This window comes from Zonotrichia albicollis, chromosome 7 (genome assembly GCF_047830755.1).
Source record: "Zonotrichia albicollis isolate bZonAlb1 chromosome 7, bZonAlb1.hap1, whole genome shotgun sequence".
NCBI classification, from domain to species: domain Eukaryota; kingdom Metazoa; phylum Chordata; class Aves; order Passeriformes; family Passerellidae; genus Zonotrichia; species Zonotrichia albicollis.
Genome location: NC_133825.1, coordinates 38,987,471 through 39,007,395, shown reverse-complemented (window position 1 = coordinate 39,007,395; position 19,925 = coordinate 38,987,471). Strand labels below are relative to the sequence as shown.

At 41.8% G+C, this 19,925-nt stretch overlaps 2 protein-coding genes across 5 annotated transcripts in view; one reads left to right on the top strand and one right to left on the bottom strand.

Moving 5' to 3' along the window:
• The window catches only part of COL17A1 (collagen type XVII alpha 1 chain), a 38,316-nt gene extending 32,361 nt beyond the window's left edge, over positions 1–5,955 (top strand). Inside the window, exons 50-57 of the mRNA XM_074545179.1 lie at positions 161–250; positions 775–888; positions 1,145–1,297; positions 2,019–2,426; positions 2,614–2,754; positions 3,337–3,399; positions 3,626–3,697; positions 3,865–5,955. Of these exons, the coding sequence (XP_074401280.1) occupies positions 161–250; positions 775–888; positions 1,145–1,297; positions 2,019–2,426; positions 2,614–2,754; positions 3,337–3,399; positions 3,626–3,697; positions 3,865–3,914 (1,091 nt within the window). The 3' untranslated portion in view covers positions 3,915–5,955. The remainder of the gene's footprint in view (positions 1–160; positions 251–774; positions 889–1,144; positions 1,298–2,018; positions 2,427–2,613; positions 2,755–3,336; positions 3,400–3,625; positions 3,698–3,864) is intronic.
• Positions 5,956–9,247: 3,292 nt separating this feature from the next.
• The window catches only part of SLK (STE20 like kinase), a 45,031-nt gene continuing 34,353 nt past the window's right edge, over positions 9,248–19,925 (bottom strand). For 2 of the 4 annotated variants that reach the window (XM_014275668.2, XM_014275667.2), the window contains exons 13-19: positions 16,764–16,835; positions 14,784–14,913; positions 14,421–14,545; positions 13,317–13,505; positions 12,046–12,171; positions 10,401–10,514; positions 9,248–9,901 (exon numbers count right to left, since the gene is read on the bottom strand). In XM_014275668.2, coding sequence (XP_014131143.2) covers positions 9,755–9,901; positions 10,401–10,514; positions 12,046–12,171; positions 13,317–13,505; positions 14,421–14,545; positions 14,784–14,913; positions 16,764–16,835 — 903 coding nt within the window. In that variant the 3' untranslated portion in view covers positions 9,248–9,754. Of the gene's footprint in view, positions 9,902–10,400; positions 10,515–12,045; positions 12,172–13,316; positions 13,506–14,420; positions 14,546–14,783; positions 14,914–16,763; positions 16,836–17,941; positions 18,035–19,925 lie in introns of all 4 variants that reach the window. The other 2 variants (XM_074545175.1, XM_005481120.3) reach the window with 2 other exon arrangements.

Below are 19,925 nucleotides of genomic sequence, written 5' to 3'. Positions count from 1 at the left end.
TCCAGAACAAGGTTTGAGCTCTGGCTCCTGGCACAGCTGCTGATGGGGACTCTGCACTCTGCAGGAGCCCCTCCTGCATTGCCTGTGAACAAGCCCTGCAGCCTGTCTGCTCACACTGTAACAGCCTGTTCTGATAATGTGGATCTGTTGGATTTTGCAGGTTCTGGGATGAGCATTGGACTGCCTGGACCACCTGGGCCTCCAGGGTCACCTGGGATATCTTACAGTGACCTGACAGCGTACCTGCGAAGTAAGCCAACTTCTTCACTCCCCTGCCATAGGGCGCTGTGTGACCCCAGGACCTTTTTTACAGCCTTAGTCTCAGAATTTCCCTTTTGGCCTGTCGTCACAAATAACCCTCTGATGGTCTTTTGTCCTTAGCAGCACTGCAGGCCTCTGCTGGCACCTGCACACCCCACAGGGGGCTGCAGCTGGATCACCATGCTCCTGTGAGGAGCAACAGCAGTGGGGCTGTCTTGGCATGAAGGAGCCCTTTGTTGTGTCCAAACTCTGCAGCATAAAGGCATCATTTCTTATGCCTCTTTAAAAGTATATTTTAAAAATAGGGACTTTACTCTCTTTGGAATCACCTGACTGTCCAATGTGACATCTACATGCAGGAAGTGAGGTACACCAAGAAAACTACACCAGGAAGTACTAGAGAGAAAAAACCACTTCCACTTGGCTGTATCTGGTATAACTTGTATTGTCAAGGAACATTCATCAGGGTTGGGGTTGTTTGGGTGACTTCTTTTCTTCCCTTGTGTCTTACAGACTCTGAATTCAGTGGTGTTGTTGGGCCCCCTGGTCCTGCAGGCCCCCCAGGACCTCCAGGGATCCCTGGATCACCAGGCACCTCTCTGGAGGACATCTCTGCTTACCTTCAAAGTAAAGCACTTATGTTTCTCACAGCTGGCAGGGTGATTCTGTTTTTAGATGCAGGGGGAACTTGAGGCTGAGATTGAGCTTAGCAGGGATGTGACTGCCCCTGGAAACAGTCACTGTATTAAGAAAAGAATTTGTCATTGTTGTCTGTAAAGAGATGGAAATTGGGGTTGTAGCCTTTAAACTTTCAAGATCATGACAGACATATGAAATTTCCTTATCCTCTCACTGATGAAAAATAATTTTTCTCTCTCTCAAGATGTTGGATACTCTTCCCTTTCTGGAGTCCAGGGCCCACCAGGCCCTCCTGGCCCTCCAGGACCACCAGGTTTCTCTGGAACTGGCCTCCTGTCCTATGCTGACATCACCAACAGTGACGAGTTCAGGAGTGAGCTGATCCAGTACCTGAAGAGTAAGGGAACACCATCCATCTTTCCTGCACACATCCCAAAATATGCTTCACCTGGTGTAGGTGACTGGCTCTGCCACAGCTGAGACATTCCTGTAGGAGCCTTCCCTCTACTGCCAGGTCTGCAGGAGTGTGCTGCACCCTGTAGTCTTCTCTCCTCTCAGTCCAACTGCCTGCCAAAGCCTGTGTTGGGAGACAGCAAGGACAAGCACTGGGTAGTTGCAGTTGGCCTGTGCTGAACATGGGTCACTAGGAAGGTCACCAGCAGAGTTTTACCATGGGAAAAGCATTTTCTTTGTCAAACATCTGCCCACAGAGCCATGGATAATGGAAGGGTTGGAAGGCAGGACTGAGCTAGCTGTGAAGCACCAATGGTCTGAGCTCATGCTGGCAAGCCGTCCAGGGCAGGCTTTCAAAAACACCTCAGTTTTGGTAAACTGGTCACAGAATGGCTCTTCTGGCAGAGGTGCTAAAATTGGTCTGAGTAGTGCAGCCTTCTGCAAAATCATTGGGCATGTTCCTAAGATTGGGTACACAAAATTGTGGGAGAGATAGGAAAGAGGTAGTCTTGCCATCCATGAAGTTCAAGGTTGACATGTGCCTGCTGCCTGAGAAATGGCACTGGATGGGGGTCACTGATGGTTGATGAGACAGAACTCCACACTCCAGTCTTCATTCAGGTGGTATCTCTGTCAAGCCCAGTGTCCCCCCTTGTGTTTTGTAGGTGATGAAGTTCGAAGCTACATCTCAGGACCCCCTGGGCCCCCAGGACCACCAGGACCCAAAGGAGACAGTGGCTTTGTGTCTGGGTCTATGTCTTCATCATACAATGGGTTACGAGCTTCTGAGCACTTGCACGGAGGATCCCTTGGTGCTGAGGGCTCCCACGGGGGCTCAGTGGGCACAGGCAGCTCTTATGGCAGCTCCATGAGCAGCAGATCCTCTTACCATGCCTCAGTGGGCAGCAATGGCGCCTACGATGCCTCCATGGGCACTGCTGGGTCTTTTGATGGGCTGCTGGCAGAGGAGGAATCACACAGATCATCAGCAGGGTCGAGATCCTACAGCAACTCCTTCACAGGTTCCCTGGATTACAACGAGCTGGCACTCCGTGTGTCAGAGAGCCTGCAGAGTGAGTGCAGTGCCTGCTCATCCTGACCCTCCCTGTCCCAGCCTGCACCTCCACACCCCCTGTGCCTGGTCACTCTGTTCCCTTCCCTCTCCTTCTTGCTGCCTACACCTCTCCCTTACACCTTCTGCCTCAGCATGCAGCCACAGTTCTCCCAGAGTTCCTTTCAATGGCATCTTTAATTCCACAGGCCGAGGTATTCTCCAGGACCTGATGTCTTACACAGCACAGGGACCTGCAGGTCCCCCAGGTCCTCCTGGTCCCCCTGGCATCAGCAAGGTCTTTGCAGCCTATGGCAATGTCACTGCAGACCTCATGGACTTCTTCAGAAGTGAGTGACATTTTGGTTTGGCATTTCTGGCTCATGCATATTAGATCTCCCCAGCCTCTCGCAGACCTACTGATCTTCTCACCTTTGCACAGTGCAAAAGTCAAGGTGCAGAGTTGAGGGTGGATGGTCTTTCCATCTCCTTCCTTGCTTGCTGGGGAGATGCAGTCTTATCATTAGGAAGGACATCAGTTTTTCCCACTCTTGTTAGGAAACTCATCCCAAACCCTGAAGGCCTCTGTGCTTACAAGCTCTGTGGCCCATTTTGACATGGCTGGGCTGGCACACGTACAGAAACATGAGCCAGCTGCTCACTCTACTCTCAGATTCTCTACCCTGAGCATGGGCCAGCTCCAGCCCTAGTGACAGTCAGGACACCCAGAGAGAGTGACACAGCAGTGCTGGTAAAATGATACCACAGCCTGTCCTTGGGACTTTGTTGGGACCAAAACCCTGTTTAGAAACCTTGCTGTCAGTCTAATCCTATGTAACCAAGAGGAATGTCCTTCTAGTGTGACTCACAGCTTCTCTGGATGGCAGTGGTTTCTCCCACTCATTCACTCTCTCCTTCATTTCCCTCTCCAGCACATGGTGCCATCCAGGGGCCACCTGGTGAAAAGGGAGAGAGAGGTTATCGTGGACCCAAAGGTAAGGCTTGCCATCCTTTCCCTCTTCAGCCTTGTCAGGGCCAGGAAGCAGCACTGTGACCTCAGAGGTCACAGCACTGCTCAAGGTCACACCCTCTCACAGTGAGGGTGGCACCTTCAGGATCTCAGCCAAAACACTGTCCTGATTTGCTGTCCCTTCCGCTGGCCTGTCCCTGTCTGTGGGTCACTTGTGCTCAAGGGCAAACTTTGTCTTCTCATTCCTTCAGGTGACCCTGGGCCAATGGGCCCACCAGGACGACAAGGGCACAGGGGACCAAAAGGAGAGAAGGGAGAGAAAGGTAGGAACACCTGCCATTCCCAGGAGAGCAGGGCTGACTGTCACAAATGGCACCAGCCCATCCCTGGGAATTGCTGGAAAACACAGTCTCAGTTTTTTGGTTTGGATCTTTTGTCTTTTTACATGGTCTTTTCAACTAACTCTCCTTTTGATTTTTCTGGTCCTCAGGTGAACAACTGTATGTTGGCAGAAGAAAAAGAAGAGCTGTTGGTGTTTAAGGAATGAGGTAGCTCAGTTATGCACAGGGCAGCATTCCCAGCAACCTATAGAAAATTAGCCTGAGTCTTCACTGCCTTAATGCTAAAACATCCTCACTGCTCAGCTGACCCCTTAGAGTTGATAGTTCAGATCTGAATGTCTCTTGTGTGTGTCCAGCATGGCCCCAGTGTGAGTGTTTGCTCCTGTTACTGAAGTTTGGCTTCATGCCCCTGAGCTCCCAGGCTGATGGCCTTGGGCTGACTAGGGCTTCCTGTCTCACCTAGTCCAGGCTTCTTGTACTACTCCCAGATATGTAAAAACCTGAATTTTTTAACAACTAGCCAGCTATGCAGAAAAAAGAAAACAATCCCATCCCCACCAAATGCAGGGTTTGTCAGGGATCAGATGCAGCCCACAAGGCCCTGTGAAAAACCCTGGCCTTGCACTGCCCTGGGATTCCCTCTCCACAAGCTTTGCCAACCCCAAGTGGAGCCCATTTATAGCAGCACAGTGAGACAGGGCACACACAGGGCCAAACCAAAGCACTTTTAAAAGTAATTTGTTCATCTTTTAAAAATATTTTTGTACTTTCTTGTTTTTTTTTTTTTAAACACTGGTAAAAAATAATCTTTAATGTAAACAGCCCAATTAAAGTGTGTTTTTAGCCCCATCCCTGGACTATTGAGGATGGCTGTTCTGTGCCTGCAGGTGGTTGTGGGCAGGGTGAGGCATCTGAGACGGGTCTGAGGTACAGTGGTAAATACAACAGCAATCATTAAATACTTTTATACTCAGTTATTTTAAACATTGTAAATCGTCCTGTTCACTCAAACACTTATACAAATCACTGGTATTTCATGCAAGTTTTCCAACAACAAAATTGAGGCGATTTCAGCAAACTGTGATTTATTGTATTTACAGCAGAATTATTACAATATTCTACAGAAAGCCATGAAATCAAATTACTTTGAAAAACAAGACAAAAAAACTCCCAAAACTGTTGTATGGCTGCTACTGCAAGTTCACTTCCACAAGCTGTACAGAGACCCTTAGCCAATTATTCATCCATCTCATGATTTTTGGTTGCTTTCTGTAAGGCAAAAATAGCTTGGTTTGCAGTTAACACAAAACATTCAACAAACTGCTGGGAGAACACGAGGGAGGCCAGCGGTGCCTCGGGCGCGTGTTCTGTCACAGGATGCTCCTGCTCTGCTTGGCTTCCTGACAGAAAATGGGGTGACAGGACAACACTGCATGTCCCTTCCTACTTTCTGTTCTTTCCACCATTTTAGGACTGATTCTCATTACCAAAGAAGCTTTACCACCTAATTGTAAGTGTGGAAGACTTTGTGAAATCAGGGCAACCCTGGACTCAGCCACTCCCTTCTTTCAGTACAGGGAAAGCACATGAGCCCTTTCTCATGTGTTGGGCATGAGCATGCTTTTGCTTAAGGGATTTTCCTCTGGCAGCACTGACTGCCCAGATACTGGATAAGCAAAGGAGCTACAAAAAACAAAGCATAATGACCGAGCTGGAGAAAAGAGATGCAGAACAAGTAAAAGTTCTGTAAAAGAACCACTGTAATTTCATTTGTCTTCTCCTTCCCTTTATCTGTTCTCATCTTTTACAAGACTGAGAAATGATGGGGCATCCTGGCCTTGGCTTGCCTGTGAACAAGGTTAATTCTCTCTAATCTATCTTCAACTGCTGTGAAGATGGCAGAAGGAGGCTGGGATTGTGAAATTTGCATGGACACATCAACACAAGGAAGTTTCAGAGATCCAGAAGTACAGATTTTGATGTAAAATGATGAGTGTAAATGCTAACATTGAACTTATCGACACTGTGATGGCCCTAAACACTCCCCCCGCCCTTTCCTCCAACAACCAGAGAGCCACTGTCTTCAAACTTGCCCCTCTTCCCCACAGCAGATAAACCAAGAAGCAGTAGCTCAGTGGAAACAACTAGCACCAAGCTTCTTTGTACATTTCAGTTTTCAGCAATGATATATGTCTGAGGTCCTGGGAGCTACAGCTGCACAACAGCTCTGAAAATCAGGCTACCTGAAAGCGAACTAAAGTGCCTGAATTTAAACCAGCTATTTGAATCTTTCCTATATGAAAGCAAGCTTGAAATACTTGCAAGGCAGATACTATTTCAATTGGAGAATCAGCCTAAACTTCCTATGTGATGCTGTCACAAGACATGGTGTGACAAATGCAACTTCATTGCTGCTTTGCTTAGCTCTGTCTTAGTTAAGGTGCTATGTTTCCAATTTCCAATAATTCAGTAGAATAGAGTTATCATAAAGTCCTCTGGGACAGAAGAATAATTTCTTAAACTATGTGACACATAGATCAGATATTGAGTACCTGTGAATGCAATTTTAAAAGAATATTAGCTTAAAAGATTACCTGGAAAAAAGGATGCAGCTCAGACTGAACATCAGTTTTTGATGTGATGTGAAAAATCACTCTGAGTAACTGCTGATGGTCAAGACAGTGCAGCCCTGCCAGCAGGGAATTTGAATTCAATTGCCAATTCAAATAAAGGTTTTCCTTCAGAAGTTGTTTATAAATCAGGACCTACATTATATGAATAACAACTTCAGTATCATATCTTTACATGCTGTGTATAGTTGTCATGTGCACACCAGCGACAGCAGAATGCTTGGAGAAGGAAAATGTGTTTTATGGGGATCACTCCATCACAAATGCTGGAGTATGTCTTCTTCATAAAATAAGCAGGAAAGTTCCCCTGGAACTTCAGAAGATCAAGAGCTGCCACAGCCCATTTTCTGCCTTGTTGGTAACCCCCTCCTCAGCCAGAATCTCCTAAAAACAGGTAGCAGGTGCACCTGAAGACCTTTAGCCCCAGCTCTCTCTGGATGCCTTAAGCAATGCAAAATGCACTTTCAGAGCTTGGGAAACACATGGTGTGAGGCTGAGGCCCTGCAGGCAGGTTTTCCATGAGGATCAGTTGTAAACACAGGAGGACAACCCACACGCAGCACTGCAATCCAGGGATTTATTGCCTTTTCTCATTTTCCTGTGGACAGAATTTACAATGTAGTAAAACACAATGGTGAACAAATACTGATTTGTGATCAGCTTTGGAGGAGCGTGTGGGGACAATGAGATCTGCCAAACAGTAAGAATTTGTAAGTAAGTACATTGGCTGCAGAAAAAACACTTTACCACCCTGGAGATGGAGCTGCTAACATTCATTAGGGAGGTGACGTGAGATAGTACCAAGATTGGATTTCACATCTTTAGGAGATGTCCTTTAGGCCTATGTGAGACTAAATTAAATTTGAATTGAATTTTGTGACACTGATACAATATTGTAATACCTCTGTGACATTCTGCAACACTTAAACCAAATTTTGTCAGTCTAGATGTGTAAGTACCCATGCTAGTTCTTGTTATCACTCAGTGAACATATTTTTGTGCTTGGTATCAATTCTCAGCCCAGTTCACAAGGCTGCAAGTGCTTCACAGGGCTCCCCACCTGGAGACCTGAGCAAGGCTTCCATCACCACATCTGATCCCTCGCTTCATCCCAGAGCTCAGTTACAGTTATTTGTGCAATTTACAATGAGATCAGATTGCAGGGCCTGTGTGAAAAGGATCTTCAGATAAAAGATGTAAGAGATTCAGACAGAGGTAAACATAATGCCAATACATATTAGCAATGTATCACTGAAACGACCAAAAACGTAAGGAGAAGATTATTAACATTTCCCTGTGAGGATATAATGGAGATGAACATAGACATAATCCAGAAGAGGAAATCTGCCTGCCCTGCCTACTCCCCAAGTAAAGCACTGAGCCTACTTCATATGAAATTGCAAACAAATTCTGTTAAATAGAGATGAAGATTATTTAATGCTACCTAATTAACAGTCAATTTATGAAGGTAGAGCTTAAAAAGCAAAAGGTCTTCAAAGACTTGTTTCTCCCTACTAAACAAACAATTCAAAAAACTTTGCATTCAGCAACAAAGAACATTCTAGAGATATGGTGTGTGAATTTACAACAGTACACAATACACATTTAAAATAATAAAACGCCAGAAATTAAGGCTAGCTATTAATTATGCTACCAAAAAGTTACAAAATTTAAATTAAAACATGCATTTTCCAATTTTCTTTTTACTGTGCTGTAAATTAAGTGTCTTCATTGAGAAGATACTGGTTCAACGTCCAAGGATTTCAGCATCCAAGGTTTCAACCAGAGCTGATTAAAGTCCTATGTTAATTTCTGAGTTCACTGCCATGCAGCAACACTGTTCCCATGAAATGAACGCCATGGAATGGGCACCAGTTGCACGGTCAAAGCAAGCAAACAAAACGGGTGCAGTTGATGCCCAAAAATATCAGAGAACGTCAGGCCTCAAAAGACAGAAAGCAAATACTATATTACAAATGGAGCTCCGACATACCCAAGTACAGCTTGTAACACTGCCTTGATATGACTCAACCTCCATCCACCAAAAGGAGTGCAGCAAAAGTGACCTAATCCAGCTTTATTTCCCTACCCTGCTATAGGAGACAGTTCAGATTTCCCACTACAGATCAGTCAGGCAAATAACTTATGGTACATCTAGGAACTCAAAAAATAAAACCTGCCTATGTTAGTAGGTGGCAACACAAAAGCAAAACACCCAGCTTCATAAAGGAGTTTGTCTGTATATTTAACTTACATCTTTCCTTAAAATAAAACGACTGAAATAATTAAAAAGAAAAAAAAATGAAACTAACACTTCTAGTGAAATCAGACTTTAGCCATGGTTATTTATAAATATGACCATCCACCTCCACTTCTGTGATGGAGATCAAATGAACAGACTTTGGTAAGAACAGAACAATGGCTCTACCCATTCCAGGTACAGTTAGAGAAACCACGTGCATTTTGCACACCGCTTTCTAAAAAATACATTCTACAGTTTTTTAATTTGTAGAACTAACCACCTGTATGTAATAGCTAAAGAAAATAATAAACTGTGCATTTTAAAGTTAGCATTTCTTTCACCTTTACATATTTTAGTGCAAAATATTTTAGGGTGAGGATTTACAACAAAAATGGCAGTAGCAGCAAGAAATCTTGTTTTGTACAGTAACAGCAATGCTAAGGAGTTTTGTGTTTTTAAATGACAAAACAGTATCCTGTTGCCAGGATCAGCATATCTAAGTGTTTCAGGCACTGTATTAATTAAACTAGCACCCCATTTCATTATGGAACTAATGGACAAAACATGTCATGGAGATCAGCTCAGTTTAATTTATGCCAGAGGTTTCTTTCAAAAGAAATTGCAAAGGCTTTTGCTTTTGCCAATTGTGTTTAAACAGAAGGGTTTGTTTTTCTGATTACTGGCATGTTCTTAGTAATTAGTTTCAGTCCTTGCCATGAAGACACTGCTCACATGATAAAAATTTTAAACCTCTCATGGCAGTTTCAATTGTGGAATTCTCTCATGGAGAAATCTGAAAAACACAGTAGGAGAACTAATATTACACAATTTAAGTGTTCAGATGAGAAACCATTTTTTTATGATGAGAAAGAGCATAATTAATATTTCAGGCTTAAAGTCAAAACCATAGGTAATGTACTTTTAGAGACTGGGATAAAAAGCCCACTTAGTCTTGAAACATCTGAAGGACGTAACAATACCACTGTACACCAACACTTGGTTTGTTTCTTCTATTTAGGGGAGTGAAGAAAGCGCTCCTGACACTGATTGTCTCCACTGAAAACAACACAGGCAAGGTCCCCGATGTTCATACGCCGCGGGTAAGTCGGGTTAGACCGTAAAGAGGGAGAATTCCAAACACCAAAAATCCTCCAGAAGTTCCCAGAGTTATGACCCAGTGGAGTGAAGACTGGGGATTGGGTAGAATTTGGAAATCCGGCTTTGTGTTGAAGGATTAAGGCATTCGGATTCTCCAGTCATTTTAAAGAAAACTTCCTGTTCCTGCAGTTTTCTGGCAAATTCTTCTTCCAGCATCTAAAACCAAAATCAGATTGTCACAGGATTAACAAGGCAAAGTACAAGAAACCCATTACTATGGAGACATTTTGTCTGATCAATCTCTGAACCGTGTGAAACTCTACTATGTTCCCTTTTAAAATAAAATAAACCCCAACAAGACCAACCTCCACCACCAGCTGTATGTCTGCTACATATCACTCAATTTTTGCAGTAACCTACTGGCTTCTGAAATAAACTGCCAGCCTCAGATTTTCCTCCAGCTAAGTTTTCCATGCAAACCTTCATACATGTTGCAGGTGGGAGCCCTGCAAAGAGGCTGGTAACACCCAGCCTGTTTTGGTGCACCTGCCCTTTGCTCAGCTTATGCAATTTTTAAACATCTTGTATTATACAGTGAACTGCAACAGCTTTGTACGGCAGCTTGACTCTCATCCTCTGCAATACTTTTGTACTGTCTGTATTTTCTAGATCAAACCCTTGATAATTGCCTGACTCATGAACTGCTCCCATTTACCTTTTTTCTTGGTCTCAATTTCTCTCTCCATTCCTTCAGTTCTTGACTGTGCTCTTCATCCAGCTCTTTTAGCTTCTGCGTCTCATGCTCAACCAGTAGATGGCATTTTTCATTCTTAAAACAAGATAATCCTTATGTAAAACTAATTCAGATTAGGCAACTCAACATTTGTACAGTGACATATGTTGTCCTAATTCTTTCTAATTAGCTTATTCCGTGTAAATAGTGACGTGAATAATTACAAGATGAAAGTATGTTACAAGGCTGTGTTTCCAAAAGCTGATCTTTCCATCAGAGCCAATTGAGATAAGAAACACTCATAAATCCAAATACACTGCTGAGCATCATTAAGGCAGCTGCTGAGAGTGTTACTCAAAACTGTGTTTCACTGCCTAATGATGCTTTTCAAGGTCATGCAGCATTTCTGCTTTGCTTTTTAAAGATAGTCTGTATAATTTATTAAAACCAATTACATTAAAAAGAAAGCTGTTTTTTGGAAATATTTCAACTCTTGGTGCCAAGAGCTGAGACAAACAATTGGAGCTTAGAGAAGAGACAAAGGTGGTTGCAGAAGAAGCCTCAAAATTGCCCTATGATAAGGCTCAAATCACACCTCAGCTTCACATTTCTCTCAGTAAGGTACCCTGGCATCTGCCTCACTTTCAGAGGACTTTTGAAGCATGACAAGAAAAAAAATCAATTATTTGGTTTCAAGTCTCTGCGGTTTTTTTAAGAGCAGTTGGCGATGGTTGTGTTCCTAGGGTTCCAGTCCCACGTGCAGAGTACAGAACCACAGCAACACAAACAACAAGCACTTGACTAGACCTGAGTGCAGCAAGTGCCAGTTTTCCTTGTGAAGCTCAGAGCAAGCCCTAATCTGCTGTATTTTACTGCAGCTGAAACTCTCACAAGGCTCCCACGGTACTTGGGGATTTACTGGGGCATATTAGTGGCACAGCCAGGGACTGTTTTTGCAGGATGTAAGAAAGTGAATAGAGTAGAATGAGCTTCATTGGTCCTTGCATGATTTCTCTAAGCAAAGGTTATCAGCAGGTGATCATTTAATGCTTTAAAACTTGCCTTGTGTCCCTGAAACTGGGAAAAGCTGATTTAACAGAAAAGGAGATCTGGCCTCTGGTATCCAGTAGAAACTTTAACAAAATGCATACCAAAAGAGACAAATCAGAGCTCCTTATAACAAGAAGAGAATTCCTTCTAAGTACCTTCCAGAAGCTCACATGCAAGTGGCAGCACTTGGTAAAAACCTCCTCATTCCTGCGGAATTGCTGCAAACTTCTCATGGGTAATGTCTGGTGCTGCCTACCTCTGTTCTGATTAATGACACTCCAGCAAAATCAAATTAAAAGGAAATGCTGCCTACAGAAAATAGCCCTGGGAACTCGACAGGTATTCCAGAAGTGATCATCTGCTTCTGGTTCATACTCTTCTTTATTTAAAATGATTACTCATAAATTGATGGGAACATATGAATCGGGCAGAGCAGTGCACTGCATGCAGGCCTTTGAAAACAAAGCTGAAAAAACTATACAGTAAAAATTAAGGAAAGGTGTTTCTGCTTTGCCTGCATCTGGTATTAACTTAAGTCTTCTCACTGAATGGCCATTTAATATCATCTATTTTTAACCTGTAACTGATGCAGTTCCCTGATGTTTGCTTCACACTGCAACTGAAGGTCCCGCATTTGGTTTTCATGTTTCTGATGCTGCGCCAGTCTCTCATTCTTCTGCCTCTTTTCTTCTTGAACAGCAAACTAAAATTAAAAATAAGACATTATTTATATTGTGCCTCTGAATAAAACAGTTTGCATGAGTCAAAGAACTGCATCTAATAGAATGAACACATACTGAGAAGAACAGTTCTAGAAGATTAAGCAGTAATTTTCTCCGTTTTTTCTTTTTAAAATTCTTACAAAGGAAGTTCCGTACAGTTTTAATTCCATTTCTCTGTCTGCACTCTGATTTTTCCTTAAAACACAGCACATTTCACATCCAGATTCCTGAAATTACCTCCCTCTGAAGCTGTGACACAGCAGTCCAGCTGCAAGCATTGGTTCAGGCTCGTGTTAAACAGCTACAGGAGACCGTATTTTCAACATTTGTCATCCTTCCAGTGCTCACCGTATGAAACCATGATTTGTGACTGTGGTGCATTGGAAAGCAAACCTCTCAACCTCTGCACAGCATTCCCTTTTAAAGAATGAGTGAATACCTACAGCTTTAGTTCAAAAGCTCACAAAAATCAAGCACCCTTAAAAATGTTTCACAGAATCACGGAACAGTTGAGGTTGGAAGGGACCTGCAAAGGTCAACCTCCCTACTCAAAAGAAGGTCAGCAGGAGGAGGCTGTGCAGGACTGTGTCCTGTTGGGTTCTGAGCATCCCTACAAGCTCTCTGCACAACCTGCTCCTTTGTTTGACCATCTTCCCACTACAAGATATTTTCTCATGTTGAAGCTGGATTTTCTGTATTTCAGTTGTGGCTGCTGCCTCTCACCCTGTCATTGGGCACCACTGGGAAAAGTCTGGCTCCACCTTCTTTGCTCCCTCTGTTGGGTACTTATACTCATGGGTAAGACCCTCCTGAGCCTACTGTCCTCCAGGCTGCAGCATCCCAGGTACCCCAGGTGGCTCCTTGTGTAACAAGACACTTGAGTCTCTCAGCCATCTTCTTCAAGGCCCCTTGCACGACTCGCTCAATAAACCTGTGTCTGACTTGTACTGGGAAGCCCAGGGCTGGACCCAGCAGAGGCTCACCAGAGCAGCAGGGAAGGATGATTTCCTCTAACCCCATCCAGTGCATCAGCCCAGTTTGGTACCATCTGAGAACGCATGAGAGTGCGCTCTATTTCATCCTCACATTCAGCATTTACACTATTAAATATTAATTTATTAATTACCTGCTTAATTTTTTCACGATCTTGGTCTGGAGAAGCAAATGAATTGATTCTTAAACTTTTCTTAAACATGGCCATCCGGGTCTTTGCTTCACTTCGCTGGATTTTAGGCAGTCTGGCTCTTTCCTGAGTTTGCTTGTTCTTTAACTCCTCTATAAGGCGTTGATTATACCTCTGCATTTGTTCTGTTTCCTGAAATGTTAACCATGTGGAAATATTACACAGTAGCTGTGGTGTTATACAGTGTGCATCTCTTTTCAATAATAAGTCTCTGATGTGACTCAGTGCCTGTCAGCAGAAACCATTCCCAGCCCCAGGAGTAACAGTGGGGAGGAGAGGCTTCTTGCAGAGAGCTCTGGATCTTGCCCAACCCAAAGAAAATTCTCTAATAAATGTAAATACACATATTTTACCAGCACTTACTCAACTCCTGCACTGCCTTTTACAAAGCCTGTTATTCAAAAGGAGAAACTCCTTTTTGTGTAACTGAACTTATGGGCTACAGCTGTGGAGGGGCAGTTTGCTTAAAAAAGCTGGGGAAAGCAACAGCCCACATGGGATAAATCAGAGTGGACAGAACAAGCCTTCAGTGGAGGCTGCTCTTTCTCTGATCACCAAGAGATCCTCAAACAACTCCCTCCTGGTTTACAGTTTCAGAAATTGAACTATTTGCTTTTGTGTAAAATGCCTAGTGGAAAACAAGGATTTAGCTATAAAGAGACAGTTGTCAGCTACTTGCCCAGAAGCTAATCCAGGTCATTCTGCTCATTTAATTCCAGGATTATTTACTTCTGAGCAGATTTGTTTAAACGCAAATCAAAATTGGTTTTGGTGGATAAGCAGAATTTGGTATTTTTTATAGTAAAAGACTGATGTTGTGGTTGGTTGGTGGGGTTTTTTTTAAAGAATCAAAAGGGAAAATATCATAATTTATACTTCTATATATTACTAAGGTAAGATTTTTTTAAATTTGAACAGTGCATATAACATCTTCAAAATACTTATCTGGGTCTTGCCTGTGCAAACACTGGGAAAGATCCTAAGACTACTTGATAAAAAAAATTGGTATTACAATGCACAAGAGAAAATGTCAAAGTCAACACTAACTTTTTCATGCCTCTTAAGCAGCTGGTGCCTCTGCATGAAGTACTGATCCTTGAGCTGCTGCTTGAGGAGCTGGTGTTTCTCCTGTAGGTGCCGCTCCTCCAGCTCCCAGAATGCAGCTTCACGAGCTGGAAAAAAGAGAAAGGTTGGTTCAGGAATTTCAGTCCTACCTCATAATACCCCAGCCTCTGGTCTAGTTCAGAAGTGGCCTATAAGTGCATTTTAAAAACAATGTTATTTCATAGCAAATGAAACAGCATTTTGTTACAGTTCTAGATTGGTCATGAAATTTTTGATTTCATAAAATGAAGAAAGAGCATTGTTTTACTAAAAACCAGTGCCTGTTTCCAAGGGAGTGCTGGGTACCTCTCATGAGCTGCTGTTTGTTGTTGAGGCAATCTCGTTCAATAGTGGCCAGTTCTGTCTTCTGCTGCTGAATTATTTTCTTCAGAGATGCATCCAGTTCTTGTTGCTGTTTCTGCACAAACTCCTGCTCCTGGTAAAAACCAATAGAAGTAAATTAAATTGGGTTCTTCTAACCATATTACATGTTAATGAAACTCCCAGTCCTCTCAGCATTAGCTATATTTGAAAACAAATACATCTATGAAAGTTTGAGCTAGGGTGCCTTGGCTATCAAATTATCCATCTTTTGTATTTTCTGTGTACAGTGTAGGTAAGAGCATATTCATGTTTAAATAATACAGAAATAAGACCAAAGGCAACAATCTAGCCAGTCATCTGCAACTCATTCAATCTCTTGTCTCTCCTCAGAACAAGCTGCAGGTTCAGAGCTAGCAAAGACAATACTCAGTATAAAGCTGATCTCATTCTAAAAAGGGTTAATTATTCATGTAGATAAGAAAATAAAGGTATGTATGGTTATTCTGCTTTGGGTGATTAGCTAAAGCCTATTTATTTACACAGTTGGGTTTCAGATCTGTGTGGTTTATCTTGTCCTTGGGGCAGGGCTGTTGAGACTGGGAGTTCTGCAGGACCACTGTGCAGACACCCCATGGTTCTGCAGGGGTGCAACCTGCTCACACCTGAGCTGAGCTGGCTCCTCACAAAGGGATTTATCACCTGCATCTTCCCATTATCCAGGGCATCACTGTTACATCCCATCATGAAAAGCAGACAGCACTGAGTCCCCCTCCCATGCCCATGACCTACTGCTGCCTTTCTTCTTTGCAACCATTAAAAACCACAGCTATGAGCATGCAAGCATGCACATACACACACACACACACTCACACCTGCCTTAAAACAAGAAATTGAATCAGATGCTTATAGCATGATATCAAGGCCAAAAGAAAGGACAATGTCAGAGCCAAGGTGGGCTGCTCAAATCCATAACAAATGGAATTAAATGTTCATTAAAAGTACTTTTTATTTTGACAAAAAAAATCCTGGTTTTCATCTTCACATAAAGTTATTAATAGATGAGGCTTTCATGTCTCTTACTGAGACAGGTAACATAAAACCAGAGGTGAATTAAGCTGACAGTAACAGACCTCAGGGTACAAAAAGAATTGGAAGGTATGTCTGTAAATTAAGTCAGACACACCTAACCAAATTTATAGAGGGACAAAAAATCCTGGTTTTTCCCTTCATACCTGAAAAGGTTAAAAAGACTATTACAAGTTGAATGTTCTGAGGGTGTAGACACATAATCAACACTGTTTAATCTGCAGGGAGATTTTTGATTTGGAGGGAGTGGGGGAAAGCTGTTCTAGTGTAGAACAAGGTCATGGTCAAAAAGTGATTATGCTTGAGCTTTAGACATTTAATCATTTAAATATCATTGCTGCTCTCTACAGAGTAACTCTTATGAAGTTATACCTGCTAGTGCTGTAAGATAAACTAGGCAATCTCAGGAAATAACCCTGCCCTTCCCACTTCTCACATCTACTCAAGTATCACATAAAATCAATGTCACTGACTTTACTAAAGAATGTGTTGGGTGGTTTAAAGGCAGACAGTGCAAGGCAGCCAACCTTTTTCAAAGTACCACTTGGTTATGCCCAGTATCTTAAAATAAACTCAAACATCTTTAAAATACATGGTTTCACTGCACACACAGAGTACAAGTCACACAATGTTTCTCACATGTGCTGAACAAGTGTCATGTTGCATGTGGGAACCCTCAGTGTCTCGCTCAGACTGAGTAACTACTGTCTTTTGGAACTTTTGACAATGGATAGTGCACAATTACCTAAATTGGTGCTAACCAGTTTGGAGACAGCAGTGACATTGATCAGCACATATGAGCAGAAAGAGAAGAGAAGACACACATCTGGAAAATTAGGAAGATAAACTTGCACTGTGTTGCATTTTAAGACTTACATCCTGCATTTGTGCGTTGAAAAGCGTACATGAAGACAACTGAAAAGACTGAATCATAACCTGAGCAACACCCTGTGGGACACAATGTAATTGTGTGTCATAATATAGTGAAACGTATTCCTATTCTTAAAAAAGGGAAGAAATGAGATCTGCTGTACATTAGTAAGAAACATTTGAAATGTCAAGGCTAATCACACAAGTAGATGCTGATGGAAGTTCTAGGTATTCTAAAACTAAGCAGCTGCACCTTGTTTAGCACTTGTCATTCCAAGTAAGGATATTTCACACTTAAAATCTTCTTTCACCTCTCTTCAACAAATTGAAAGCAGCAAAGGAAATTACCCATGTCTCTACAAATACTATGAAAAATTAGATTTTTGTTTCCTTAAAAAGTTTAAAGACAGATATCTTTGGTATGGGGAAAGTGCTGCAACTCAATCACCTTCTATCCTGGGAAATCCCCTCTTAAATTAAACACATAATGGAATAAAGTTGCTATTATTTTCTACTAGGTCACTCACATAAACATTTAATCTTTAAGTTACTCAATCCAAACCTGCACTGCTGTGGTTCAAATTCACTCTGTACAAGCTGTGGCCATCACAAAGCCAGTATTTTTCTGAAATACTAGCCTTCTTTCTAGCTGGGTCATAGAAAAGCAGCAAGTCTGAAGGCATGAAATCACAGATGATGTTTTGTAAAGTTTCTATACACCTACACTTTGACATTTAAATAACATTTTACCTAATCTGTTCTGCTCCTATAAACAAGATGCCTCATGCTTACATATTAGATACATTTTCCTCCTCTGCATTTGTGTAGTTCAAAACTTCCTCCTGACTACAACCTTTAAAATTTGAAGGACCCATGGAGTACTTACCCCTCGTAAAAGCACTGTAAATAAACATGCTGTAGAAAAATACCATTCTTTTTCAGTAGAGCACACAAAATCCTACACTTGACAGTACAAACCTGGCAACTGCTGCTCCTACATTTCTACCCAGTTAAGTCTAAGATGGGAGTCTAAGACATGGGAGTACTTGAAGAAAGAGAGCAGTTTGTAGGGTTAGTTTGAGTTAAGTTCCATATTCACTCAACAACAACAAGAAGTGAAATCATCAAGCTGTGTGAATACTGCTGCCTTTTGTATTTTAGTAGCTTGAAGCTGCCATTGTTACCTGAGCATGCTGGCTTTGTACAAGCTCCTCTTTCTTGCGTTTCATGAGCTCTTTTCTCAGCTCTTTTGGTGCTTTCTCCACTTCACATAAAACCTACAGTGTATATAAGCATGCAGAAGGTGGCGAAAAGAACACTTTGTCTCCACAGCAAGCACTACTGTGAACATAGGGACATGCAGGTCAAGCACTAGAGGTAGTGGAAGCATGCATTGCTTCAGTGGCAGGGATGTTAGTTTAGTGAAAGAGCTTAATGAAAAGAGAAGGAACAATAGGTGCTTTATGCATGCCAGCAGTGCAGAGAGGAGGGATGTGCCAGCGCTTTTTGCATGCAAATGCTGCCCAGTGCTCTCAGAAATGGCAGTGCCTCGCTTGTGCTTCCATGCAGCTGCCAGAAGAGTCAATAGTTAAGAAAACCACCACCTGCAAAAGTGGTATTTTCTTGAATCACTATGGCAAAAGGACTACAGAGTATGTTACATCACATAAAGCTGTGAAAAATGGTTGGAAGCTTAAAATAACTTCCATTGAAACGCAGTTATTTCTGACACTGTCTCTAACCTGAATTTACAAGATGCCATTATTAGTGTCTCTGACCATAAATGACATCTACACAGCTTGTGTCTTCAAAGTAATCATACAAGCAAACAAAACATTATTTGGTTATGATTGGTTCTGAAGAATTTAAAGCGAAACCCACCAATAAATAAGAGTGCTTTCAGGAAACTTTTTGTGACACGTACGCTGGGATGGAACGTGTTTCAGTACACGGTGAATTAGACAAGATTAGCAGAAAGATTCTAAATATAACCTGGCTAAATCAAGTGACTATTAATCTGTTAATTTGCTGATGAGTTTTGTTTTTCAGAATTACAAAAATGTAGCATTGTACACTCCAATATAACATGGACAGTTTTAGAGCAGCAGCTGCATTTTCCTTCAAACTGTACATCGCCTTTTTAAGCTTTAAACACAAAAGTATGCACCCAGAGACAAATGCCTGTTTGTTTAATAGTGGAAGCATCATCAGAAAACAGAGTCCAAATCACCACATGCTATTCCTATGTCCATGAAAGAACTGCTTTTAGCTCAGAGCAATATGTAAAATTCCCCCACTTTCCCATGTAGAACCCAATCACCAGTGAACAGAGAGAGACTCAAAATGCAAGAGGTACCGCAAAAGAAGAAAAATTGTTATTTACATATGGGCATACAATTCAAACTAAATACAACTTATATTTCAATGCACATTTGTGCTACAGGATCATTCTATGCAAAAGCACTGACAGTTCAGCTTTCTAAAGAAATCTCTGAGTCTAGTAACTATCAGAGCAAACACTACAGTCATTTTATATAAAAGGGACACTATGCAATTGAACCAAAAATGAAATAAAACAGCTTTTAAGATGCAAAATCCATATGGAAACATATCACCTTTTCTTAATCCAATGCAAGTAAATTATTGCACCAGTTGTCAGTGTCAGTCTTTTTGCCTTAACTGTATGACATTTATGAAATTAACTGTAAAAGATTTTAGGTTGCCCAGACTTCTCTCTCCTGGCTTTCCTTTTTGAGCTAACAAACCAAATTCATATTATTGCTGTCACTTTATATACAGAAATTCTAAAAAAATTACAGCACACATTCAATAAAAAAATCTAACAACAAAAACGAAACAAAACTGAAATTATTATCTTCAATATTCTAACTTATTGAGTATTTACTAAGTAACTATAGCTAGGATTTTTTCACAGCCTTTATGAAAATACTTTTTCTTGATTTAGTATTTGAGAGGAAATATTTTATTAAATATTCTGTGAAAAACAAAATCTTCTCACTTGATGATGTTTTCTAGATTAAATCAATACCTCAAGCTTCCTGTCAGCTGTTTGTATTTCACTTTAGGCAGTTAAACAAGAAACACAATTCTGACTGGTAGTGACACCTCCAAAACTCAGTATAGCACAGGTTTGACAAGGCTTCTGGG